General features: G+C 46.9%; 1 protein-coding gene and 1 long non-coding RNA gene across 13 annotated transcripts in view; both read left to right on the top strand.

Moving 5' to 3' along the window:
• The window catches only part of chchd3a (coiled-coil-helix-coiled-coil-helix domain containing 3a), a 297,090-nt gene that overhangs the window by 115,131 nt on the left and 154,078 nt on the right, over positions 1 to 27,881 (top strand). Inside the window, exons 8-9 of one of the 12 annotated variants that reach the window (XM_052517233.1) lie at positions 7,695 to 7,830; positions 15,098 to 16,122. The exons of the other annotated variants lie outside the window; for them this stretch is intronic. Coding sequence (XP_052373193.1) covers positions 7,695 to 7,830; positions 15,098 to 15,121 — 160 coding nt within the window. The 3' untranslated portion in view covers positions 15,122 to 16,122. Of the gene's footprint in view, positions 1 to 7,694; positions 7,831 to 15,097; positions 16,123 to 27,881 lie in introns of those variants that run through there. 12 annotated transcript variants of the gene reach the window in all.
• On the top strand, positions 10,805 to 13,726 carry LOC127929268 (uncharacterized). Its single transcript, XR_008134196.1, has 3 exons — positions 10,805 to 11,851; positions 11,994 to 12,064; positions 12,491 to 13,726. It is a non-coding gene; the product is annotated as an uncharacterized LOC127929268 (long non-coding RNA).

Below are 27,881 nucleotides of genomic sequence, written 5' to 3'. Positions count from 1 at the left end.
ATGCCTGCCGGGTTGAGTGTCAGTGGGGGGGCCCAGCCCAGCCCTCAGGTCAGATGCCTGCCGGGTTGTCAGTGGGGGGCCCAGCCCTCAGGAGATGCCTGCAGTCAGTGGGGGGGCCAGCCCTCAGGAGATGCCTGCCGGGTTGAGTGTCAGTGGGGGGGGCAGCCCTCAGGAGATGCCTGCCGGGTTGAGTGTCAGTGGGGGGCCCAGCCCTCAGGAGATGCCTGCCGGGTTGAGTGTCAGTGGGGGCCCAGCCCTCAGGAGATGCCTGCCGGGTTGAGTGTCAGTGGGGGGCCCAGCCCTCAGGATGCCTGCCGGGTTGAGTGTCAGTGGGGGGCCCAGCCCTCAGGAGATGCCTGCCGGGTTGAGTGTCAGTGGGGCCCTCAGGAGATGCCCAGCCCTCAGTGGGGGGCCAGGAGATGCCTGCCGGGTTGAGCCCTGTGCCTGCCGGGTTGAGTGGGGGGGGCCCTCAGGAGATGCCTGCTGGGTTGAGTGTCAGTGGGGGGCCCAGCCCTCAGGAGATGCCTGCCGGGTTGAGTGTCAGTGGGGGGCCCAGCCCTCAGGAGATGCCTGCCGGGTTGAGTGTCAGTGGGGGGCCAGCCCTCAGGAGATGCCTGTCAGTGGGGGGCCAGCCTCAGGAGATTGTCAGTGGGGGCCCAGCCCTCAGGAGATGCCTGCCGGGTTGAGTGTCAGTGGGGGGGGCCAGCCCTCAGGAGATGCCTGCCGGGTTGAGTGTCAGTGGGGGGGCCCAGCCCCCAGGAGATTGTCAGTGGGGGGCCCAGCCCTCAGGAGATGCCTGCCGGGTTGCGTGTCAGTGGGGGGGCCCAGCCCTCAGGAGATGCCTGCCGGGTTGCGTGTCAGTGGGGGGGGCCCAGCCCTCCTTTCTGCTGTTCCTTCTCATTATCTCACTCTTATTTATTTCTCTCTGGTGCTAATTTATTTATATTTTTCTCTCCTTTCTTTGTCTCACTCTTTCTCTACTTTTTTCCCCCATGCACTCTTTCTCTACTTTTTGTATCTCCCCCTTCCCCCCTCTCCCTGATGGATATCACCATGGGGGTCAGTCAGGTCTTCTTTAAAAAGCGATGAGAGTTAAGTGTGTCATTTTTCTCTAAATGGATCATTTGTATTTATTTGCCTGACTGTCACAGAGCCGGTCTTAACCAGAGAAAACATGAAGGCTTTTAAGAGGCCCCAGCTTCACCTCCTAACCCTATTATAGCCCAAGTGCTTGTAAATGATGATAAATGGACCTTGTACCTTTTGAGAACTCAATCTGGGCCCTGTAATCCATACTCATGGACATAGGAAAGATAGATCCTACTGTGGGTGTCAGTTTAGGGTCAACATATGGTTTTGGATAAATGGATGGAGAAATATTGCACCCATACGTGTAACATATGTGTGACACAATACTGTAAGTCACTTAGATATCAGTATGCCTCTGGGTTTTATTTTCTTGACAGAATTAAGCAACGATTTGCTATAACTGCTGTCCATGCATATTTAGAGAAGACATTAGTACGATTTGGTCAAGATAGTTTTTGTCTGGCTAGAGAGACTACCGTACTCATAGTACAGTGGAATAGCTATGCCTTTTCAATGAGCCGACTGGTGTCGGGGAAGGAGAGAGGAAAGGATGGTTTTCTATGAGCTGACTGTTTCTGTTTCTACGCTCTATAGAGGGACGGATCTAGTTTGTCTGTTTCTACGCTCTATAGAGGGACAGCTCTAGTTAGTCTGTTTCTACGCTCTATAGAGGGACGGATCTAGTTAGTCTGTTTCTAGAAGTAACACAGCATAGCTAACCAACTAGTCGCTTAGTATAGAATCTCTTGCCCTCTTTTTCCTTCTCTCTTTCATTCACCTTTCTGTTCATCCCTCAAACCTACGTGCTTCATTATCCTTTTATCTCCTTTTAGTGTATCTCTGCCCTGTCCCCTCCTCTCCTTCACCCTCTTCCCCATGCTACATCTTTCTTCTACTGGCTTTATTTAGTGTATCTCTCTGCCCTGTCCCCTCCTCTCCTTCACCCTCTTCCCCAAGCTACATCTTTCTTCTACTGGCTTTATTTAGTGTATCTCTCTGCCTGTCCCCTCCTCTCCTTCACCCTCTTCCCCAAGCTACATCTTTCTTCTACTGGCTTTATTTAGTGTATCTCTCTGCCTGTCGCCTCCTCTCCTTCACCCTCTTCCCCAAGCTACATCTTTCTTCTACTGGCTTTATTTAGTGTATCTCTCTGCCTGTCCCCTCCTCTCCTTCACCCTCTTTCCCATGCTACATCTTTCTTCTACTGGCTTTATTTAGTGTATCTCTCTGCCCTGTCCCCTCCTCTCCTTCACCCTCTTCCCCATGCTACATCTTTCTTCTACTGGCTTTATTTAGTGTATCTCTCTGCCCTGTCCCCTCCTCTCCTTCACCCTCTTCCCCATGCTACATCTTTCTTCTACTGGCTTTATTTAGTGTATCTCTCTGCCCTGTCCCCTCCTCTCCTTCACCCTCTTCCCCATGCTACATCTTTCTTCTACTGGCTTTATTTAGTGTATCTCTGCCTGTCCCCTCCTCTCCTTCACCCTCTCCTGTGTGCTTTCACTTTTTACATGTTCATATTCTTCAGCCTCTCTCTCTTGCCCACTCCTCTCTCGTTCTTTCTCCCCATCTCTGATAAAGCATCTCATCTCAATGCGGCTCCCTGCGGTCTGTCATATGTCTCCCCTCTCCAGCTTGATTTATGTGGCTGTGGTGTATAAACCATAGTGTAGCTATATGAAACAAACCCTAAGCGTCCCCTCTCTCCTGCTCTATCTATGGATCAAGGGGGAGAGAGGGAGGAAAGGAGGGAGAGGAGGATGGAGGGGAAACGCATCTCGTATCAATAGAGCTATGTTGGCATGGAGACCTTTACTGATGGCCTCCTATATAAGCAGAGAGATGTATTCTCCCCCCACTCCGTAGGTACAGTACACACACCTCCCTCTCTCGCCCCGCTCAGCTACACGTCTCCATTTGTTTCAATCTCTCCCCCTCTGAAGTTTTATTCAATATCCCAGGCTCCTCGGAGGGGGGTGGGATGGCCATGCAGTGAGAGGGGATTTTTGATTGACAGCAGATGGATTTGACCTGCGAATGAATCTTCTGGTTGTCTGTGTTAGAGAAGGGGAATGAGAGGAAGAAGGATAGGAACTGCGAGACAAAGAGAGAAAAACGGAAAGGGAGAGAGAAACCGTGAGGGAGAGAAACCGTGAGGGAGAGAAACCGTGAGGGAGAGAAACCGTGAGGGAGAGAAACCGTGAGGGAGAGAAACCGTGAGGGAGAGAAACACCGTGAGGAGAGAAACACCGTGAGGGAGAGAAACACCGTGAGGGAGAGAAACACCGTGAGGGGAGAGAAACACCGTGAGGGAGAGAAACACCGTGAGGGAGAGAAACACCGTGAGGGAGAGAAACACCGTGAGGGAGAGAGGCAGAGATCAGACAAATCTATATGTCTGACAGTTCAGAGGAGCCATTCGGTCTCTTCCCAACCCTGAACAAAGAGCATTGTAAAAACAAATATGAACCATGGTCCCCCTCAGATTTCTGACCCATTACGTCAGAACATATTAGCTACAAGTCTGATCTTAGACCACAACCAACTGTTTCCTCCTCAAAGGTCACAGCATTGAAAGGTTTTTGTGCTTTTGATTCCTGTGGGGTGGAGAAACCGATAGAGGGGGAGAAGGGGATGTTTACGGATGCCCCAGTGTTCAGGTTTCATGGGAACAGGATGAATCACTGCTGTTTCTGACTACATGTAAATATATCACAGACAGTTCCCTGGGAATGGTATTCACTATGTGGTGCTACAGTACCTTGCCCTTGACTACTCCACTAACAAAACTACAAAACCTTTCTCTGAGGTTGTATTGGGAAGATACAGGTGCTGTGCTGTGGCTATGCAGCACACAGGCCGACTGTATTACAGGTGATAGTAACTGATGAGGGAGAGCCTAATGTAATATTGAGAAGGCAGAAATGATCTTTCTCTGTCTCTTTCTCACTCTCCTCTACCCGTGGTGGCTGTGAGAATGAGTTAATATTCATCTTAATGATGGATGATGAATGACCCTGCGTGAGCCAGAGTGTGTGTGTGTGACAGTGTTATTGTCCTGATTAACTAAACACTGGCTCAGGTCTCTCTATGGAGTAGGGAAAGAGAAGGAAGGAATGAGAACTGGTTTATCTCTCATTTCCTCTCTCTCTCTTACCCTTTCCTCGCTCTCTTACCCTCTTTCTCTCGCTCTCTCTTACCCTCTTCCACTCTAGGTGTTCTACCCCCCCCTCTCTGTCATCTGTAATGGTTTCTAAGAGAAACAAACACTTGTGTTGTATCAGCAGGCTGCACCTGGCATTAACGCAAACGCTTAAGAAAATAATTAGCGTGTGTGTGTGGGCTGCCTGGTCCCTGAAGATGCCCAAAGGCAGTGGAATGAATGCTACGGTATAGGAGCTGCAGGAGGAGAATTCTGCTGTCTGTGTATGTGAGACACACTGTCATCCTTCACCGCAGAGACTTGGAGAAATGGGCATGTCACTCCGAAGGCAATGAGTGGATTCTCTCGGTGCTTGAAGAGCTTCTATGTATATGAGATGACGCGTTATGTTCGATCACTGCTCAAATGTGAAGAATAGTGACAGCCTACAGTACCATCAGAAATATCCATTAAATGGAAAGTTAACAACGTTAAGAATATATTTCTGATCATCCAGTACTTTGCTGCCTCGTATCAATAGGTGCCTTACTCGCCTACTTGCTGTTAAATGCAGTGGCGGCTGGTGACCTCCCTTTGGCCATAATACCGTGGCCATTTATTGGCGGCCATACTCAGAGGTCCCATGCAACCAGCCCTCCTGCATCGCATCCTGGGTAATGAACCATGTGGCCGTTGTGTCCTTTCAATCCCAACAGGAGGGTGAATTCTCACTACAGGCAGTAAATCCAACACCTGATTGGAACTGGAGGGTCTCAGCTGTGCCCCTAATGCCCCTCCAAGGATCAGAAAGGTGCTGACAGGTGGAATCAGCACTTTTGTGTGCTAACTGCTAAAGGATGATGATGCCAACATTAGCATAATGGCCCTAACATGTGCAGGTGTATCTTTTATGTATGGGTGGTTTATGGGGTGTGCTAACTGTCAAGAGACAGATCCTGCTAGCTGTTAGCATGAGATCATTGGTGCAGTTGATAGTCATTGCTGCTGAGATTAGCGAAAAGGCACTAACGCTTTGGGACCCATATGGCATTGCAGTGGTGATGAAAGACCATTTGTGGACTGAACCTAGTCTTTAGCTTAAGATAAGCATTGCGATGTACAACTAGTACGAAAGTGGAACAATTTGGTGGCTCAACAGTACTGAACTATGCAGACCGTTTTGGTTAGCATTAGCGCACTTGTGATGTTTGATACACTGACACCTCAGTGTCAATAGTTGTTTCCGCGGTGTCAGTAGTTGTTTCCCGGTGTCAGTAGTTTTCCAGTAGTTGTTTCCGCGGTGTCAGTAGTTGTTTCCAGTTGTTTCCGCGGTGTCAGTAGTTGTTTCCGCGGTGTCAGTAGTTGTTTCCGCGGTGTCAGTAGTTGTTTCCGCGGTGTCAGTAGTTTCCGCGGTGTCAGGTTGTTTCCGCGGTGTCAGTAGTTGTTTCCGCGGTGTCAGTAGTTGTTTCCGCGGTGTCAGTAGTTGTTTCCGCGGTGTCAGTAGTTGTTTCCGGTGTCAGTAGTTGTTTCAGCGGTGTCAGTAGTTGTTTCCGCGGTGTCAGTAGTTGTTTCCGCGGTGTCAGTAGTTGTTTCATGCGGTGTCAGTAGTTGTTTCCGCGGTGTCAGTAGTTGTTTCCGCGGTGTCAGTAGTTGTTTCCGCGGTGTCAGTAGTTGTTTCCGCGGTGTCAGTAGTTGTTTCCGCGGTGTCAGTAGTTGTTTCCGCGGTGTCAGTAGTTGTTTCCGCGGTGTCAGTAGTTGTTTCCGCGGTGTCAGTAGTTGTTTCCGCGGTGTCAGTAGTTGTTTCCGCGGTGTCAGTAGTTGTTTCCGCGGTGTCAGTAGTTGTTTCCGCGGTGTCAGTAGTTGTTTCCGCGGTGTCAGTAGTTGTTTCCGCGGTGTCAGTAGTTGTTTCCGCGGTGTCAGTAGTTGTTGCCGCGGTGTCAGCAGCTATTTGGCGTCAGAAGTAAGGACTAGCCATTTGGGTGCTGTATTCCTCAAATAAATGTTTATTTGTGAAGTACACAGTTTACAGGTGTAAAAGGTGCAGTGAAAATGCTTGTGTGCCATTTCCCTTTAACATTGCAGTACAATAATCAATCATTAGTCAGTAAATGTCCACTTAGCACAACCAAGGGGACAGCTAGCTATAGGAGAGGGTGTGTCAATGCAATCAGAAACCTAAAGTCATGCAGGCTCTATCAATCAATACTGATACTCAGTTCTCAGGTCTGTCGTCAATAAACCCACGAGAGTCATCATCTTCATCACTATGATGAAGGGTTTCCGGTCTCAGTACTTTTTGTTGTGGATTTTCTTTCTCCTTTTTGTCCTCCTGTTGATTTTCTGGGTGTGTCCGTATTAGACATTGTTTGACCAGTGGGTTTTCTGGGTGTGTCCGTATTAGACATTGTTTGGCCAGTGGGTTTTCTGGGTGTGTCCGTATTAGACATTGTTTGACCAGTGGGTTTTCTGGGTGTGTCCGTATTAGACATTGTTTGGCCAGTGGGTTTTCTGGGTGTGTCCGTATTAGACATTGTTTGGCCAGTGGGTTTTCTGGGTGTGTCCGTATTAGACATTGTTTGACCAGTGGGTTTTCTGGGTGTGTCCGTATTAGACATTGTTTGACCAGTGGGTTTTCTGGGTGTGTCCGTATTAGACATTGTTTGGCCAGTGGGTTTTCTGGGTGTGTCCGTATTAGACATTGTTTGGCCAGTGGGTTTTCTGGGTGTGTCCGTATTAGACATTGTTTGGCCAGTGGGTTTTCTGGGTGTGTCCGTATTAGACATTGTTTGGCCAGTGGGTTTTCTGGGTGTGTCCGTATTAGACATTGTTTGGCCAGTGGGTTTTCTGGGTGTGTCCGTATTAGACATTGTTTGACCAGTGGGTTTTCTGGGTGTGTCCGTATTAGACATTGTTTGGCCAGTGGGTTTTCTGGGTGTGTCCGTATTAGACATTGTTTGGCCAGTGGGTTTTCTGGGTGTGTCCGTATTAGACATGGTTTGGCCAGTGGGTTTTCTGAGGAGAAAAGAGAACACAATGAGCCATAGAAAATAAACCCTGCATAGATCTCCTGTTTCCAGAGGGACGGGTATAGAACCTTTCTCCTGGTAACAGGATGGCACGGCTCGCCAATATTCACACGTCCTCTGGCCCTTCCATTGACGTGGGGAGCCTCTAATGAATGGATTGGCATGCCCGTCACTGTTGCGCTGACGGTTGCTTCCATTGGCTGGATCAACCTTTGGCCCCATCTCTTCTACAGTCTGACTGATCCCAGATGAACCACTGCTGTGGGATGGCGAATGGGCCGGACAATTTCATGTTTTTGTGTCTCTCGCTCTCTTCTCTCTCCTCCTGTCAGTAGTTGTTTTTAGGTGTGTATGTGTGGGCTGATGTGATTGATTTGAATGTGTAATGTGTGTAGTGTATGATATTGATTGTAAATACTAAAGTCTGTCTCCTCCAGGCGGTTTGAGGTGAGTCCAGTGTGTGCTGATCTGCAGGGTCAGATCCTGAAGTGCTACCAGGAACACAGTGGGAAGACGCTGCTCTGCTCCACCATCGCCTCCCGCTACCTGCAGTGTGTCAACCAAGCTAAACAGGTGGGCCCACGGGGTGGGAGGGTGTGTGTGTGTGTGTGTACCTTGGGATACGTATGAATAACTTGTTGGTGTCTATCCCCATCTACTGTTATTTATAAGACATGTTGTTTTGTTTACAAATCTCTACTGTCTCAAAAGGAAAGCATGACTGAGTTCTACGTCTAATGACAGCGTCTGTTTATTCCCATATTGCTGCATGATTTTGTTGTCTGAAAAGAATGGCAATAATGATCTTGCCCCGCTATGGGCAACCGCTACAGACATTAGAAAGTAAGTTGTACTGTTCCAGAATCTGTCTCTCCCAGTAGAGTAGCTATGGGCAACCGCTAAAGACATTAGAAAGTAAGTTGTACTGTTCCAGAATCTGTCTCTCCCAGTAGAGTAGCTATGGGCAACCGCTAAAGACATTAGAAAGTAAGTTGTACTGTTCCAGGATCTGTCTCTCCCAGTAGAGTAGCTATGGGCAACCGCTAAAGACATTAGAAAGTAAGTTGTACTGTTCCAGGATCTGTCTCTCCCAGTAGAGTAGCTATGGGCAACCGCTACAGACATATTAGAAAGTAAGTTGTACTGTTCCAGGATCTGTCTCTCCCAGTAGTTGTCATGTAGCTTCATCAAACCCCAGATGTACTTAGGTCACTGTGTGTAGTACCACTAGTACAGTTCATTTCCTTCCTACATGACTTCATGGTTGTTGCCGACCAAACAGACACGTCTTTCTCTCTTCATCCCTCTCATTGAAAAATGTGCATCTTAAAGCACTGTCAATAAACACACACTCTCATAGCTTGACTGGTCACACACACACACACACACACACACACACACACACACACACACACACACACACACACACACACACTAATAAAGACTCTTGGTTGCCCCTGCGTTTGAGACCATAGTGTTTCTCGCTTGCTAAAACTCACTCTAAACTGTAGGTTCAGAGGAAAGGTCTATTTCCATAATACCTGCTGACGCTGGCTGCTTTGTTTCACTGCTTAAGTGTGTGTTTAATTGAATAAGGTCAGGCCAGACGACCAGGTCAGACGGTACCATTCTGATACCATTGTCCTCTCGTTCTTCTTTATTTCTCTCAAGTCATTGGAAAGTGGACGTGTTTTAGGCCCTCTAAGAAACGCATATGGTAATGGTATTGTCTCAACGTTGACATTAATGGCACACACACACAAAACACACACACACACACACACTTTCCTCTGGCACTTTTCAATATACAGTGGTAGAGTCAGACAAAACCCAATTTATATTCAGATAGGTTTTCTATTAGATTTTTTCTTTTACAATTTGACAGTTTCTAGAGAAGTGTGTTCCTCCGCTCTCCCTCGGGTATTAGTAATACATCTAGGCCCGCGGGGGGCGGCTAGGTTTTAAGCTATACATCATGTAAATAACACTATGTATTATTCATTTGTACGAGTGCTACCTACCTGTAGCCTCTTTGGAATCCCACAAGGCTGTGTGTTCCCTGCCGCACACATTCACTGCTCTGATCTTGTAAATGTGGAAATCAGCCTGGAATATTATGGGAAGCCGCAGAGTTGATCAGCTTCCCGCAATCAAAATACACTCGTAGTAGAGAGTCTGTGTAAGAAAGCGGTTACAATCATCAGGTGAGAGATGAAACAGAGCCCTGATAGAGATCTACAGCAGGGGATACAGCCCACTGCAGAGGGACAATATAACCTAGTTAAAAGAATAGGAGAAGAGGTGATACAGCCCACTGCAGAGGGACAATATAACCTAGTTAAAAGAATAGGAGAAGAGGTGATACAGCCCACCGCAGAGGGACAATATAACCTAGTTAAAAGAATAGGAGAAGAGGTGATACAGCCCACTGCAGAGGGACAATATAACCTAGTTAAAAGAATAGGAGACGAGGTGATACAGCCCACTGCAGAGGGACAATATAACCTAGTTAAAAGAATAGGAGAAGAGGTGATACAGCCCACTGCAGAGGGACAATATAACCTAGTTAAAAGAATAGGAGACGAGGTGATACAGCCCACTGCAGAGGGACAATATAACCTAGTTAAAAGAATAGGAGACGAGGTAATGAAAGTGGGGTCATAATGGTTTATTATTAATGCAGATGCTGTACAGTAGCCACACAGTAACCGAGCAGGAAGCTATGTGGAGGGGTCAAAGGGTCAAATTATAAAGCACCAGATAAGACCTAGATGGGGTCAAATCTCTGCCTCTCAACCTGCGCTCCTACTCTTATCTGTGTCTCAATTCATCTTTCTGTGATTCATTGCACCCTTCTCAATCTTTTGAAGGAGAAAGCCCAATGTCCCTCCTCTTTGACCTTCTCCAACGTGTTTTGGGAAGGAGGCAAGGAGAGGGAGTAGGCTAATCGACGAAAGATGATGAATTGAGAAATAGCCCCAGTTGCTATAAAAGACACTTCACACTCCACACAAAACCCCAACCTCCTTCAAGGTTCAAACGGCCCATAATGAATTACCCCTAGATAGGGTTGTCCACTCCATCACCATTGAACACATAATAATAATAATAATAAGAAGAAGAAGAAGAAGAAGAAGAAGAAGAAGAAGAAGAAGAAGAAGAAGAAGAAGAAGAAGAAGAAGAAGAAGAAGAAGAAGAAAAGAAGAAGAAGAAGAAGAAGAAGAAGAAGAAGAAGAAGAAGAAGAAGAAGAAGAAGAAGAAGAAGAAGAAGAAGAAGAAGAAGAAGAAGAAGAAGAAGAAGAAGAAGAAGAAGAAGAAGAAGAAGAAGAAGAAGAAGAAGAAGAAGAAGAAGAAGAAGAAGAAGAAGAAGAAGAAGAAGAAGAAGAAGAAGAAGAAGAAGAAGAAGAAGAAGAAGAAGAAGAAGAAGAAGAAGAAGAAGAAGAAGAAGAAGAAGAAGAAGAAGAAGAAGAAGAAGAAGAAGACTACTACATCATCTGTCTTAGTATTGACTGGGCCAAGAGAGGGGAAAGACTACAGGGTTGTCATCAGACAGGCCTTTGTGACTGATAATTACTAGTATTCCTTATCATCAACCCGCGATAATATTTAGACCTTGATGGCCTCTCTTGCACACACACACACACACACACATACCCTGTCACTTTATAATACACACAATGCTAAACGGGTCCAGATAGCGACTGGCTGGGGTTATTATATAGGAATAGGGGGAATAGAGTGACTGGGGTTATTATATAGAAAGAGGGGGAATAGAGCGACTGGAAAGACTGATAAAGAGGAAGAAGAGTCTTTTGAGAGGCCCATGAATAGAACGTTTATCACGAGGGCCGATCTCTCTCACTCTCTCTCTTCATTGCATATTCACGCCGCATGACCACTTCTTGCCTGGTTGCCTCCCCCAGTCATCTTGGATCTGAGGTCTTACTGGCTGCTATAGCTTTTTTGGCATGTAAATATCTCAAATAAATCTTCCTTGTTGACGGTCTTTGCACAGAGTTGAACCAGGGTTTAAAACAGCTTGTTCTATGTTTGACGTGATCCTGCTGTAAACCAGTTCGCATGTCTCTGACCATATCTATTCAGTTCCTCCGTTCTGTCACATCACAGCATTAGATAAGGTCCCAGCCTTCAGAAATGTGTCTGTTAGGTTGGACAGAGTAAATGTTGTTCATCTGTAATGACTGGTGTCATGGTAGTATAGAGTGTGTTGTCTGTTAGGTTGGACAGAGTAAATGTTGTTCATCTGTAATGACTGGTGTCATGGTAGTATAGAGTGTGTTGTCTGTTAGGTTGGACAGAGTAAATGTTGTTCATCTGTAATGACTGGTGTCATGGTAGTATAGAGTGTGTTGTCTGTTAGGTTGGACAGAGTAAATGTTGTTCATCTGTAATGACTGGTGTCATGGTAGTATAGAGTGTGTTGTCTGTTAGGTTGGACAGAGTAAATGTTGTTCATCTGTAATGACTGGTGTCATGGTAGTATAGAGTGTGTTGTCTGTTAGGTTGGACAGAGTAAATGTTGTTCATCTGTAATGACTGGTGTCATGGTAGTATAGAGTGTGTTGTCTGTTAGGTTGGACAGAGTAAATGTTGTTCATCTGTAATGACTGGTGTCATGGTAGTATAGAGTGTGTTGTCTGTTAGGTTGGACAGAGTAAATGTTGTTCATCTGTAATGACTGGTGTCATGGTGGTATAGAGTGTGTTGTCTGTTAGGTTGGACAGAGTAAATGTTGTTCATCTGTAATGACTGGTGTCATGGTGGTATAGAGTGTGTTGTCTGTTAGGTTGGACAGAGTAAATGTTGTTCATCTGTAATGACTGGTGTCATGGTAGTATAGAGTGTGTTGTCTGTTAGGTTGGACAGAGTAAATGTTGTTCATCTGTAATGACTGGTGTCATGGTAGTATAGAGTGTGTTGTCTGTTAGGTTGGACAGAGTAAATGTTGTTCATCTGTAATGACTGGTGTCATGGTAGTATAGAGTGTGTTGTCTGTTAGGTTGGACAGAGTAAATGTTGTTCATCTGTAATGACTGGTGTCATGGTAGTATAGAGTGTGTTGTCTGTTAGGTTGGACAGAGTAAATGTTGTTCATCTGTAATGACTGGTGTCATGGTAGTATAGAGTGTGTTGTCTGTTAGGTTGGACAGAGTAAATGTTGTTCATCTGTAATGACTGGTGTCATGGTAGTATAGAGTGTGTTGTCTGTTAGGTTGGACAGAGTAAATGTTGTTCATCTGTAATACTGGTGTCATGGTAGTATAGAGTGTGTTGTCTGTTAGGTTGGACAGAGTAAATGTTGTTCATCTGTAATGACTGGTGTCATGGTAGTATAGAGTGTGTTGTCTGTTAGGTTGGACAGAGTAAATGTTGTTCATCTGTAATGACTGGTGTCATGGTAGTATAGAGTGTGTTGTCTGTTAGGTTGGACAGAGTAAATGTTGTTCATCTGTAATACTGGTGTCATGGTAGTATAGAGTGTGTTGTCTGTTAGGTTGGACAGAGTAAATGTTGTTCATCTGTAATGACTGGTGTCATGGTAGTATAGAGTGTGTTGTCTGTTAGGTTGGACAGAGTAAATGTTGTTCATCTGTAATGACTGGTGTCATGGTAGTATAGAGTGTGTTGTCTGTTAGGTTGGACAGAGTAAATGTTGTTCATCTGTAATGACTGGTGTCATGGTAGTATAGAGTGTGTTGTCTGTTAGGTTGGACAGAGTAAATGTTGTTCATCTGTAATGACTGGTGTCATGGTAGTATAGAGTGTGTTGTCTGTTAGGTTGGACAGAGTAAATGTTGTTCATCTGTAATGACTGGTGTCATGGTAGTATAGAGTGTGTTGTCTGTTAGGTTGGACAGAGTAAATGTTGTTCATCTGTAATGACTGGTGTCATGGTAGTATAGAGTGTGTTGTCTGTTAGGTTGGACAGAGTAAATGTTGTTCATCTGTAATGACTGGTGTCATGGTAGTATAGAGTGTGTTGTCTGTTAGGTTGGACAGAGTAAATGTTGTTCATCTGTAATGACTGGTGTCATGGTAGTATAGAGTGTGTTGTCTGTTAGGTTGGACAGAGTAAATGTTGTTCATCTGTAATGACTGGTGTCATGGTGGTATAGAGTGTGTTGTCTGTTAGGTTGGACAGAGTAAATGTTGTTCATCTGTAATGACTGGTGTCATGGTAGTATAGAGTGTGTTGTCTGTTAGGTTGGACAGAGTAAATGTTGTTCATCTGTAATGACTGGTGTCATGGTAGTATAGTGTGTAGTCTGTTAGGTTGGACAGAGTAAATGTTGTTCATCTGTAATGACTGGTGTCATGGTAGTATAGAGTGTAGTCTAGTGTGTAGAATGAATTGATCCGCTTGCTGTTGGACAGCTATAGGGACGCACCGACATGGATGAATCTAATCTAGAACACAAATCAATCTACCCCCCCTCCCCCCGTCCCTCTCTCCCTCCCCCCCCTCCCTCTCTCCCTCTGTTGGGGATTGACAGGGAGGGTGATGTGTTGGGGATTGACAGGGAGGGTGATGTGTTGGGGATTGACAGGGAGGGTGATGTGTTGGGGATTGACAGGGAGGGTGATGTGTTGGGGATTGACAGGGAGGGTGATGATTGACAGGGAGGGTGATGATGTGTTGACAGGGGGTGATTGACAGGGAGGGTGATGTGTTGGGGATTGACAGGGAGGGTGATGTGTTGGGGATTGACAGGGAGGGTGATGTGTTGGGGATTGACAGGGAGGGTGATGTGTTGGGGATTGACAGGGAGGGTGATGTGTTGGGGATTGACAGGGAGGGTGATGTGTTGGGGATTGACAGGGAGGGTGATGTGTTGGGGATTGACAGGGAGGGTGATGTGTTGGGGATTGACAGGGAGGGTGATGTGTTGGGGATTGACAGGGAGGGTGATGTGTTGGGGATTGACAGGGAGGGTGATGTGTTGGGGATTGACAGGGAGGGTGATGTGTTGGGGATTGACAGGGAGGGTGATGTGTTGGGGATTGACAGGGAGGGTGATGTGTTGGGGATTGACAGGGAGGGTGATGTGTTGGGGATTGACAGGGAGGGTGATGTGTTGGGGATTTTTGGCAAGAGTTATCACTAATATGAAATCCCCTCCTTCCCTCTCTCTCTACCTCCCTCCTTCCCTCTCTCTCTACCTCCCTCCTTCCCTCTCTCTCTACCTCCCTCCTTCCCTCTCTCTCTACCTCCCTCCTTCCCCCTCTCTCTACCTCCCTCCTTCCCTCTCTCTCTACCTCCCTCCTTCCCTCTCTCTCTACCTCCCTCCTTCCCTCTCTCTCTCTACCTCCCTCCTTCCTTCCCACTCTCTCTCTACCTCCCTCCTTCCTTCCCTCTCTCTCTCAACCTCCCTCCTTCCTTCCCTCTCTCTACCTCCCTCCTTCCCTCTCTCTCTCTACCTCCCTCCTTCCCTCTCTCTACCTCCCTCCTCCCCTCTCTCTCTACCTCCCTCCTCCCCTCTCTCTACCTCCCTTCTCCCCCTCTCTCTACCTCCCTCCTCCCTCTCTCTCTACCTCCCTCCTCCCCTCTCTCTCTACCTCCCTCCTCCCCTCTCTCTCTACCTCCCTCCTCCCTCTCTCTCTACCTCCCTCCTCCCTCTCTCTCTACCTCCCTCCTCCCGCTCTCTCTACCTCCCTCCTCCCTCTCTCTCAACCTCCCTCCTTCCTTCCCTCTCTCTCTACCTCCCTCCTTCCCTCTCTCTCTACCTCCCTCCTTCCCTCTCTCTCTACCTCCCTCCTCCCCTCTCTCTCTACCTCCCTCCTCCCTCTCTCACATTCTCTCTTTATCCTGTTGTTCCAGAACAAGTTGAGGACTGGGGGCTAAGAGTGAGGTGCTGTGGCATTACGGTTTATCAACCCTTTATCGACTGCAAATGAGAGGAGAGGAGAGGAAGCACCAGAGATCGCAACCCCGACTCGAGGTAGAAACCAAACCGCAACCTGACCAGAACCAGGAACACAAGACAACCAGACAACCCTGAGAGAGATGGACACCCCTTAGCCCAACACCCTTCTCCCCCACTGACCCCCAAACCCGTTACTCCTTCGTAAGATCCCACCTACAGTACCTACACCCCTTCTCCCCCACCCCACTCCACTGCATGTCTATCTCTACTACCAAGAGGGAGGAGGACAACGGTAGCACTTCCTAAAGAGTACAGTGCAGTAGCTCCATCACGCAGCAGCTCCATCACGCAGCAGCTCCATCACGCAGCAGCAGCAGTAGGAGTGCAACTGTCCGCCATGTTGGAGACGCATGAATACATGCAGAGACAGAGAGTTTAAGCCTAGGCGGAGTCCACCAGAACCAATGCAGGCCCAGAGCTGAAGATATCCTCACAGACTGAACCACTATCATTACCAACACGCACCACCACCCAACCAGCTCACCCCTCTTACAAAGCCACTAGTCCACCCCATCACCACCCAACCAGCTCACCCCTCTTACAAAGCCACTAGTCCGCCCCATCACCACCCAACCAGCTCACCCCTCTTACAAAGCCACTAGTCCACCCCATCACCACCCATCCAGCTCACCCCTCTTACAAAGCCACTAGTCCGCCCCATCACCACCCAACCAGCTCACCCCTCTTACAAAGCCACTAGTCCACCCCATCACCACCCAACCAGCTCACCCCCTTACAAAGCCACTAGTCCGCCCCATCACCACCCAACCAGCTCACCCCTCTTACAAAGCCACTAGTCTGCCCCATCACCACCCAACCAGCTCACCCCTCTTACAAAGCCACTAGTCCGCCCCATCACCACCCAACCAGCTCACCCCTCTTACAAAGCCACTAGTCTGCCCCATCACCACCCAACCAGCTCACCCCTCTTACAAAGCCACTAGTCCGCCCCCATCACCACCCAACCAGCTCACCCCCTTACAAAGCCACTAGTCCACCCCATCACCACCCAACCAGCTCACCCCTCTTACAAAGCCACTAGTCCGCCCCATCACCACCCAACCAGCTCACCCCTCTTACAAAGCCACTAGTCCGCCCCATCACCACCCAACCAGCTCACCCCTCTTACAAAGCCACTAGTCTGCCCCATCACCACCCAACCAGCTCACCCCTCTCAAAGCCACTAGTCCAGGCTTCACCATCCTAACCAGCTCCCCTCTTACAAAGCCACTAGTCCGCCCCATCACCACCCAACCAGCTCACCCCTCTTACAAAGCCACTAGTCCGCCCCATCACCACCCAACCAGCTCATCCTTACAAAGCCACTAGTCCGCCCCATCACCACCCAACCAGCTCACCCCTCTTACAAAGCCACTAGTCCGCCCCATCACCACCCAACCAGCTCACCCCTCTTACAAAGCCACTAGTCCGCCCCATCACCACCCAACCAGCTCACCCCTCTTACAAAGCCACTAGTCCGCCCCATCACCACACCCTCTATCATAAACCTACATGATCACATGACTTCTATCCACCAGGCTTCATCCTACTGTATCCCTCTATCCACTATATAAACCTACATGATCACATGACTTCTATCCACCAGGCTTCATCCTACTGTATCCCTCTATCCACTATATAAACCTACATGATCACATGACTTCTATCCACCCTACTGTATCCCTCTATCCCTGTGCACTGTCCTGCACACACACCATTGTGTCTGAGCGTTGTGTGTGTTCCAGTGTGTTAGTAATGCATCTACTTGTTTTGTTTTCATCCCAACCGTGTCACAATCACTTCTGACATGTCTGATCAGAGGAAATTAAAGAATGAATCTGGAATTTACCTTGTTGTCGTTGAATGTGTCTCTCAATATTAAATGTGAAAGAGAGGGTGTGTGTGTGAAAGAGACTTCCTATTGTGTAGTCTCTGTGTTGTGTATTTCTATGTAAGTGACATCAGAAGAACGACTGTTCTTCAGCGACGGAGCCACAGTCATCTTGTCTCCCTGGCGACAACGCACCTGGCATACGAAGAGATGGCGAAACCCACACAGAGAGATGGAAAGGAAGAGAGGGAACACTCCTCACACTTGTATCCTCCTCTCTTCCCTTCCTCTCAGACATGTCATCAGTCCGCTGTGCTGCTCCAGTTCAGTGGAGGACTACAAATCTAATACTACCAGCAACGAGACTGCTTCACAATGCCGTCTGCACTCTATACCTGTGTGTGTGTGTGTGTGTGTGTGTGTGTGTGTGTGTGTGTGTGCGTGTGCGTGTGTGTGTGTGTGATCCGTGGTCTGTTGGGATGTCAGGTTCATCATCCCAGCTGGAGATGTTGAGAAGAAACCTAATCTCAACTCCGTGTCAGACACAGACCTACACACACAGTCTACAGAATGGAGTGTGCGCCCATTAGTAAGTCTCTGTGTCTGATCCCTCCATGTCAGTCACTGTTTGACTTGGTGGTTAGGGCTCAGTGACCTTTGGGGTGGGGGTGACTGGGGTTCAGATGTGGTGGGAGTTCAGGCCAGAGCAGGTGTTACCCGGCGCCTAGACCTCTAGGCTTCTGTCTCCTCGCTCTCCCTGTCTTACCCGGGAGCGTTGTAATTCTTGTCATGAACCGGTGCGCCTGGCACATACTACCAGTCCCCGTTCAAAGGCAGTCATCCTCTGAATGGCACACATATACACACACACACACACACATACACAATCCATGTCTCAATTGTCTCCAGGCTTAAAAATCATCTACACAAGTGACATCAATAAGGGATCATAGCTTTCACCTGGTCAGTCTATGTCATGGAAAGAGCAGATGTTAATATTTTATTTACTCAGTGTATATCTGTGGACCAACTCCTCTCGGTCTTCACTGCTCCTTAGTACAGTTGTGCGCCACTATTCCTCACTAACGTACACAGAGCTAGGCTCAGTCTATTTTCTTTCTGTCCACAGTCAATTGTTCTATCTGGCTCTCTTTCTCATTCTCTTTTTCTCTCCCTTTCTATCTCTCCCAACTGTCTTTCTATCTCTCCCAACTGTCTTTCTCTCTTGTTCTATCTTGCTCTGTCTCTTGTTCTATCTGGCTCTCTCTCTTGTTCTATCTGGCTCTCTCTCTCTTGTTCTATCTGGCTCTCTCTCTTGTTCTATCTGGCTCTCTCTCTCTTGTTCTATCTGGCTCTCTCTCTCTTGTTCTATCTGGCTCTCTCTCTCTTGTTCTATCTGGCTCTCTCTCTTGTTCTATCTGGCTCTCTCTCTTGTTCTATCTGGCTCTCTCTCTTGTTCTATCTGGCTCTCTCTCTTGTTCTATCTGGCTCTCTCTCTTGTTCTATCTGGCTCTCTCTCTTGTTCTATCTGGCTCTCTCTCTTGTTCTCTCTGGCTATCTCTCTCTTGTTCTATCTGGCTACTCTCTCTCTTGTTCTATCTGGCTCTCTCTCTTGTTCTATCTGGCTCTCTCTCTCTCTTGTTCTATCTGGCTCTCTCTCTCTCTCTTGTTCTATCTGGCTCTCTCTCTCTCTGTTCTATCTGGCTCTCTCTCTTCTTGTTCTATCTGGCTCTCTCTCTCTCTTGTTCTATCTGGCTCTCTCTCTCTGTTCTATCTGGCTCTCTCTCTCTTTGTTCTATCTGGCTCTCTCTCTCTCTTGTTCTATCTGGCTCTCTCTCTCTCTTGTTCTCTCTCTCTCTCTCTCTCTTGTTCTATCTGGCTCTCTCTCTCTCTTGTTCTATCTGGCTCTCTCTCTCTCTTGTTCTATCTGGCTCTCTCTCTCTCTTGTTCTATCTGGCTCTCTCTCTCTTGTTCTATCTGGCTCTCTCTCTTGTTCTATCTGGCTCTCTCTCTCTTGTTCTATCTGGCTCTCTCTCTCTTGTTCTATCTGGCTCTCTCTCTCTTGTTCTATCTGGCTCTCTCTCTCTTGTTCTATCTGGCTCTCTCTCTCTTGTTCTATCTGGCTCTCTCTCTCTTGTTCTATCTGGCTCTCTCTCTTGTTCTATCTGGCTCTCTCTCTCTTGTTCTATCTGGCTCTCTCTCTCTTGTTCTATCTGGCTCTCTCTCTCTTGTTCTATCTGGCTCTCTCTCTCTTGTTCTATCTGGCTCTCTCTCTCTTGTTCTATCTGGCTCTCTCTCTCTTGTTCTATCTGGCTCTCTCTCTCTTGTTCTATCTGGCTCTCTCTCTCTTGTTCTATCTGGCTCTCTCTCTTGTTCTATCTGGCTCTCTCTCTCTTGTTCTATCTGGCTCTCTCTCTCTTGTTCTATCTGGCTCTCTCTCTCGTGTTCTATCTGGCTCTCTCTCTCGTGTTCTATCTGTCTCTCTCTCTCTTGTTCTATCTGGCTCTCTCTCTCTTGTTCTATCTGGCTCTCTCTCTCTTGTTCTATCTGGCTCTCTCTCTCTTGTTCTCTCTGGCTCTCTCTCTCTTGTTCTCTCTGGCTCTCTCTCTCTCTGTTCTCTCTGGCTCTCTCTCTCTCTGTTCTCTCTGGCTCTCTCTCTCTCTTGTTCTCTCTGGCTCTCTCTCTCTCTTGTTCTCTCTGGCTCTCTCTCTCTTGTTCTATCTGGCTCTCTCTCTCTCTTGTTCTCTCTGGCTCTCTCTCTCTTGTTCTATCTGGCTCTCTCTCTCTGTTCTATCTGGCTCTCTCTCTCTTGTTCTATCTGGCTCTCTCTCTCTCTGTTCTATCTGGCTCTCTCTCTCTTGTTCTATCTGGCTCTCTCTCTCTTGTTCTATCTGGCTCTCTCTCTCTCGTGTTCTATCTGGCTCTCTCTCTCTATGTTCTATCTGGCTCTCTCTCTCTGTTCTATCTGGCTCTCTCTCTCTGTTCTATCTGGCTCTCTCTCTCTTGTTCTATCTGGCTCTCTCTCTCTTGTTCTATCTGGCTCTATCTGGCTCTCTCTCTCGTGTTCTATCTGGCTCTCTCTCTTGTTCTATCTGGCTCTCTCTCTCTTGTTCTATCTGGCTCTCTCTCTCTTGTTCTATCTGGCTCTCTCTCTCTCTCGTGTTCTATCTGGCTCTCTCTCTCTCGTGTTCTATCTGGCTCTCTCTCTCTGTTTCTATCTGGCTCTCTCTCTTGTTCTATCTGGCTCTCTCTCTGTTCTATCTGGCTCTCTCTTGTTCTCTCTGGCTCTCTCTCTCTTGTTCTATCTGGCTCTCTCTCTCTTGTTCTATCTGGCTCTCTCTCTCTTGTTCTATCTGGCTCTCTCTCTCTCTTGTTCTATCTGTCTCTCTCTCTCTTGTTCTATCTGTCTCTCTCTCTCTCTTGTTCTATCTGGCTCTCTCTCTCTTGTTCTATCTGGCTCTCTCTCTCTTTGTTCTATCTGGCTCTCTCTCTCTTGTTCTATCTGGCTCTCTCTCTCTTGTTCTATCTGGCTCTCTCTCTCTTGTTCTATCTGGCTCTCTCTCTCTTGTTCTATCTGGCTCTCTCTCTCTCTGTTCTATCTGGCTCTCTCTCTCTTTGTTCTATCTGGCTCTCTCTCTCTCTTGTTCTATCTGGCTCTCTCTCTCTCTTGTTCTATCTGGCTCTCTCTCTCTCTTGTTCTATCTGGCTCTCTCTCTCTCTTGTTCTATCTGGCTCTCTCTCTCTCTTGTTCTATCTGGCTCTCTCTCTCTCTTGTTCTATCTGGCTCTCTCTCTCTCTCTGTGTTCTATCTGGCTCTCTCTCTCGTGTTCTATCTGGCTCTCTCTCTCTCTTGTTCTATCTGGCTCTCTCTCTCTCTTGTTCTATCTGGCTCTCTCTCTCTCTTGTTCTATCTGGCTCTCTCTCTCTCTCTCTCTCTTGTTCTCTTGTTCTATCTGGCTCTCTCTCTCTCTTGTTCTATCTGGCTCTCTCTCTTGTTCTATCTGGCTCTCTCTCTCTGTTCTATCTGGCTCTTTTCTTCTTCACTCTCTCGTTCTAACACATCAGTCACTGGCTTCATCAATAAGTGCATCGATGACGTCGTCCCCACAGTGACCGTATGTTCATAACCCAACCAGAAGCCATGGATTACAGGCAACATCCACACTGAGCTAAATGGTAGAGCTGCCACTTTCAAGGAGCGGGACTCTAACCCGGAAGCTTATAAGAAATCCTGCTATGCCCCATGACGAACCATCAAACAGGCAAAGCATCAATAGAGGGCAAGATTGAATCGTACTACACCGGCTACGACGCTCGTCAGATGTGGCAGGACTTGCAGACTACAAAGTGAGGCAAAGCTACGTGACACGAACATACCAGATTAGCTAAATTACTTCTATGCTCGCTTCGAGGCAAGTAACACTGAAACGTGCATGAGAGCACCAGCTGTACCCGCACGACTGTGTTATCATGCTCTCCGTAGCCTTTAAAACCTTTGAACAGGTCAACGTTCACAAAGCCGCAGGACCAGACGGATTACCAGGACATATACTCCGAGCATGCGCTGACCAACTGGCAAGTGTCTTCACTGACATTTTCAACATCTCCCTGACTAAGTTTGTAATACCAACATGTTTTAAGCTTGACCACCATAGTCCCTGTGCCCAAGAACACTAAGGTAACCTGCCTAAATGACTACCGACTCGTACACTCATGTCTGAAGCCATGAAGTGCTTTGAAAGGCTGGTCATGGCTCACATCGACACCATTATCCCAGAAACCCTAGACCCAATGCAATTTGAATACTGCCCCAACAGATCCACAGATGATGCAATCGCTATTGCACTCAACACTGCCCTTTCCCACCTAGACAAAAGTAACACTCTTTTTCTCAATTCCTGACATTTAATCCTAGTAGAAATTCCCTGTTTTAGGTCAGTTAAGATTACCACTTAATTTGAAGAATGTGAAATGTCAGAATAATAGTAGAGAGGATTATTTATTTCAGCTTTTATTTATTTTATCACATTCCCAGTGGGTCAGAAGTTTACATGCACTCAATTAGTATTTGGTAGCATTGGCTATAAATTGTTAACTTGGGTCAAACGTTTCGGGTAGCCTTCCACAAGCTTCCCACAATAATTTGGGTGAATTTTGGCCCATTCCTCCTGACAGAGCTGGTGCAACTGAGTCAGGTTTGTAGGCCTCCTTGCTCGCACACGCTATTTCAGTTCTGCCCACAAATGTTCTATAGGATTGAGGTCAGGGCTTGTGATGGCCACTCCAATACCTTGACTTGTCCTTAAGCTATTTTGCCACAACTTTGGAAGTATGCTTGGGGTCATTGTCCATTTGGAAGACCCATTTGCGACCAAGCTTTAACTTCCTGACTGATGTCTTGAGATGTTGCTTCAATATATCCACATAATTGTCCATCCTCATGATGCCATCTATTTTGTGAAGTGCACCAGTCCCTCCTGCAGCAAAGCACCTCCACAACATGATGCTGCCACCCCCGTGCTTCACGGTTGGGATGGTGTTCTTCGGCTTGCAAGCTTTCCCCCTTTTCCCTCCAAACATAATGATGGTCATTATAGACAAACAGTTCTATTTTGTTTCATCAGACTAGAGGACATTTCTCCAAAAAGTACGATCTTTGTCCCCATGTGCAGTTGCAAACCGTAGTCTGGCTTTTTTATGGCAGCAGTTGCTTCTGTCTTGCTGAGCGGCCTTTCAGGTTATGTCGATATAGGACTTGTTTTACTATGGATATAGATACTTTTGTACCGGTTTCCTCCAACATCTTCACAAGGTCCTTTGCTGTTGTTCTGGGATTGATTTGCACTTTTCACACCAAAGTACGCTCTAGAAGACAGAACGCGTCTCCTTCCTGAGTGGTATGACGGCTGCGTCATGGTCCCATGGTGTTTATACATGTGTACTATTGTTTGTACAAATGGACGTGGTTAAAGCATTTAGAAATTGCTCCCAAGGATGAACCAGACTAGGTCTACACTTTTATTCTGAGGTCTTGACTGATTTCTTTTGACTTTCCCATGATGTCAAGCAAAGAGGCACTGAGTTTGAAGGTAGACCTTGAAATACATACACAGGTACACCTCCAATTGACTCAAATGATGTCAATTAGCCTATCAGAAGCTTCTAAAGCCATGACATCATTTTCTGGAATTTTCCAAGCTGTTTAAAGGCACAGTCAACTTAGTGTATGTAAACTTCTGACCACTGGAATTGTGATACCGTGAGTTATAAGTGAAATAATCTGTCTGTAAACAATTGTTGGAAAAATTACTTGTGTCATGCACAAAGTAGATGTCCTAACCGACTGGCCAAAACTATAGTTTGTTAACAAGAAATTTGTGGAGTGGTTGAAAAACTAGTTTTAAAGACTCCAACCTAAGTGTATGTGAACTTCTGTACGTGAGAATGCTATTCATTGACTATAGCTCAGCGTTCAACACCATAGTGCCCTCAAAGCTCATCACTAAGCTAAGGACCCTGGGACTAAACACCTCCTTCTGCAACTGGATCCTGGACTTCCTGACGGGCCGCCCCCAGGTGATAAGGGTAGGGAACAACATGTCTGCCATGCTAATCCTCAACACTGGGGCCCCTCAGGAGCATCTCCCTCACCAACTTCAAACATCTGCTATCTGAGCAGTTAACCGATCGCTGCAGCTGTACATAGTCTATCGGTAAATAGCCCACCCAATTTTACCTACCTCGTTCCCATACTGTTTATATTTATTTACTTTTCAGCTTTTTTGCACACCAATATCTCTACCTGTACATGACCATCTGATCATTTATCACTCCAGTGTTAATCTGCAAAATTGTAATTATTCGTCTACCTCCTCATGCCTTTTGCACACAATGTATATGGACTCTTTTTTTCTACTGTGTTATTGACTTGCTAATTGTTTACTCCATGTGTAACTCTGTGTTGTCTGTTCACACTGCTATGCTTTATCTTGGCCAGGTCGCAGTTGCAAATGAGAACTTGTTCTCAACTAGCCTACCTGGTTAAATAAAGGTGAAATATATATATACATTTTTTTTTAAATCAAGACAAAGGAGATGATTGTGGACTACAGGAAAAGGAGGACCGAGCACGCCCCCATCCTCATCGACGGGGCTGTAGTGGAACAGGTTGAGAGCTTCAAGTTCCTTGCTGTCCACATCACCATCAATTATCATGGTCCAAACACACCAAGACAGTTGTGAAGAGGGCACGACAAAGCCTATTCCCCGTCAGGAGACTGAAAAGATTTGGCATGGGTCCTCAGATCCTCAAAAGGTTTTACAGCTGCACCATCGAGAGCATGGTTGCATCACTGCCTGGTATGGCAACTGTTCGGCCTCCGACCGCAAAGCACTGCAGAGAGTAGTGCGTACGGCTCAGTACATCACTGGGGCCAAGCTTCCTGCCATCCAGGACCTCTATCAGGCGGTGTCAGAGGAAGGGCCTAAAATTTGTCAGACTCAAGCCACTCTAGTCATAGACTGTTCTCTCTGCTACCGCCGCACGCAAGTGGTAAGTCGAGATCCAAAAGGCTTCTTAACAGCTTCTACCCCCAAGCCATAAGACTCCTGAACAGCTAATCAAAGGGCTACCCAGATCCCTCTTTTACACTGCTGCTACTCTCTGTTTATAATCTATGCATAGTCACTTTTAACTCCACCTACATGTACATATTACCTCAATTACCTCATCTAACCGGTTCCCCCACACATTGACTCTGTACTGGTACCCCCTGTATATAGCCTTGCTTGTTCTTTTACTGCTGCTGTTTAATTATCTATTCTTTACTTCACACTTAATTAATTTTTCTTAACTTAAAGCATTGTTGGTTAAGGGCTTGTAGCGTTTCACTGTAAGGTCGACACCTGTTTTTTAACAGTTGTCGTTGGTGGAAGAAGGAGAGGACCAAGGTGCAGCGTGGTACGTGTTCATGATCTGTTAATTACACTGAACACTAGAACAATAAGAACAAAACGGAACAAACGAAACAGTCCTGTCTGGTACAGAGACAGAAAACAACTACCCACAACTCAAGGGCGAAAACAGGTTGCCTAAGTATGGTTCTCAATCAGAGACAACGATTGACATCTGCCTCTGATTGGGAACCATACCAGGCAAAACACCTAGAAATACAAACATAGAAAAAACAAAATGTCCACCCAAACTCACGCCCTGATTAACCTAGAATAGAGACATAAGAAAAGGAACTAAGGTCAGGACAGTAACCCCCAAAGGTGGGGACTCCGGCCGCAAAACCTAAACCCATAGGGAGGGTCTGGGTGGGCATCTGTCCGCGGTGGAGGCTCTGGCGCGGGACGTGGACCCCACTCCACCTTAGTCTGGGCCCACTTCGGTGGCGCCTTTGGAGCACGCCCTGACCAACCTAAAATGGAGACATAAAAAAGGAACGACGGTCAGGACGTGACAGTTGTATTCGACGCATGTGACATACAATTTGTTTGATTATTTTTTTGGGCTCTCTTTCTCTCACACACTCTCTCTCGCTCTCACACTCTCTCGCTCTCTCCCATCTGTCTTTCTCTCTGTGGTTCTATCTGGCTCTCTAAGTTTCTCCCTCTTTCTCTTCGTCTCTCGCTCCATGTCTCTCTCTCTCTCTCTCTCTCTCTCTTTCTCTCTCTCTCTCTCTCTCTCTCTCTCTCTCTCTCCCATCTCTCTTTCCTCATCTCTCTTTCTCTCTCTCTCTCTCTTTCTCTCTCTCTCTCTCTCTCTCTCCATCTCTTTCTCTCTCTCTCTCTCTCTCCCTCTCTCTCTCTCTCTCTCTCTCTCACACTCTCTCTCGCTCTCTCCCATCTGTCTTTCTCTCTGTGGTTCTATCTGGCTCTCTAAGTTTCTCCCTCTTTCTCTTCGTCTCTCGCTCCATGTCTCTCTCTCTGTGTAGCTTTTTCCATCAATCAATCTTGAGGCTTTTATTCCGTGATCAAATGGGAAGCTGGCAGCTTTTGAGAGTCAGTGGACTCTTGGTCATGTTATATCTTTCTTTCCCACATTTTTAGTTTGGCCACCTCTCTTCTGTGTGGTTGCTGTCTTTCCCTACACTAGGCTGTATGTTCACTGCCCTACGATCTGCCACACACTTTAGCTCAATAGCTGTGGCATTAGCCTATTGCCTTTTGACACTAACCTGTGCCTGGCCAACTTCAGTGCTAGTTTAAGTTGGTTCAGATCCAGAGCAGCACATTGCAGAGCCTCAAACAGAAAGCAACTACAGCATCCTCAAAATGACTCACCAATCACATGTCCATTAGTGAATGTCCTGTTAGAGATGTTTTCCTTTAACCCTCCCCAGCTGCCAACTCTCTCTCTTTCTTCCCCCTTCTCTCACTCTCTCTCTTTCCCTCTCTCTCTTTCTTCCCCCTTCTCTCCTCTCTCTCTTTCCCTCTCTCTCTTTCTTCCCCCCTTCTCTCACTCTCTCTCTTTCCCTCTCTCTCTTTCTTCCCCCTTCTCTCTCTCTTTCTTCCCCCTTCTCTCTCTCTCTCTTTCCCCCTTCTCCTCTCTCTTTACCCTCTTCTCTCACTCTCTCTTTTGCCTTCTCTCTCTCTTTCTTCCCCCTTCTGACTCTCTCTCTTTCTTCCCCTTCTCTCTCTTTCTTCCCCCTTCTCACTCTCTCTTCTTCCCCTTCTCTCACTCTCTCTCTTTCCCCCTCTCACTCTCTCTTTTCCCCCTTCTCTCACTCTCTCTCCCTCATTTCTTTCTTCCCCCTCTCTCTTTCTTCTCTCTCTCTTCCCCCCTTCTCTCTCTTTCTTCCCCCTTCTCCTCTTTCTTCCCCCTTCTCTTTCTTCCCCCCTTCTCTCTCTTTCTTCCCCCTTCTCTCACTCTCTCTCTTTCCCCCTCTCTCTCTCTCTTTCTCTTTTCTCTTTCCCCCCTCTCTCTCTTTCTCTCTCTCTTTCTCCCCCTTCTCTCACTCTCTCTTTCCCTCTCTCTTTCTTCCCCCTTCTCTCATTTCTCTCTCTTTCCCTCTCTTTCTCTCGTTCTCTAAATCACTGCTCAGGGTTGTGAGTGGCCGACAGGCGGGCTGGGAGGCTGAGGGGTTGACAGTGGGTGGTGATTAGCGCTCCTCGCAAGCCAATGAGGTGTAAAGCGTCTGCCACCGCGCCGCCGTACCTCTGCTTGGAGGTAGCCTCATCTCCGTTACACACACACTCTCTATTTCTCACTGAATCACACACCCACATAAGAAAGGCTGTTCTGGTGTGGCAGGCTGTGCCAATGGCTCCTTGTGTTTGGGGGCGTCAGGCAGTGGCAGAGGCAGCCAGTTCATTATTGTAATGGCAGGCAGATGGCAGCCTGCTCTAAAGGCTCTTTTAGCCTGATGGTGATATTTATCACCACACAACAACAACAACATCCCTACCAATATTATTTATCACAACATCACACCAACATCCTACAATATTATTTATGCAATATCACACAACATCCCTACCAGTATGTTTGTCTGATATCGCACCAGCATCCCTGCCAATGTTATTTTATCCTGACATCACCAGCATCCTGCATTATTTATCTGGCTTATCCACCAATATTATTAATCACCATTCTACATCCTGTTATTAATCACCATTCTACATCCCCATGTGTTATGTCACCGTTCATCTGTGTATTGATCACCGTTCTACATCCCACCAATATTATTAATCACCATTCTACATCCCCACCAATATTATTAATCACCATTCTACATCCCCACCAATGGTATCTAATCACCATTCTACATCACCAATGTTATTAATCACCATTCTACATTTTTATTTTACCTTTATTTAACGAGGCAAGTCAGTTAAGAACA

Source organism: Oncorhynchus keta, unplaced genomic scaffold, assembly GCF_023373465.1.
Source record: "Oncorhynchus keta strain PuntledgeMale-10-30-2019 unplaced genomic scaffold, Oket_V2 Un_scaffold_630_pilon_pilon, whole genome shotgun sequence".
Classification (NCBI taxonomy): Eukaryota; Metazoa; Chordata; class Actinopteri; order Salmoniformes; family Salmonidae; genus Oncorhynchus; species Oncorhynchus keta.
Note: the sequence above shows the minus strand (reverse complement) of the source record. Positions and strands in the feature narration are given on the sequence as shown.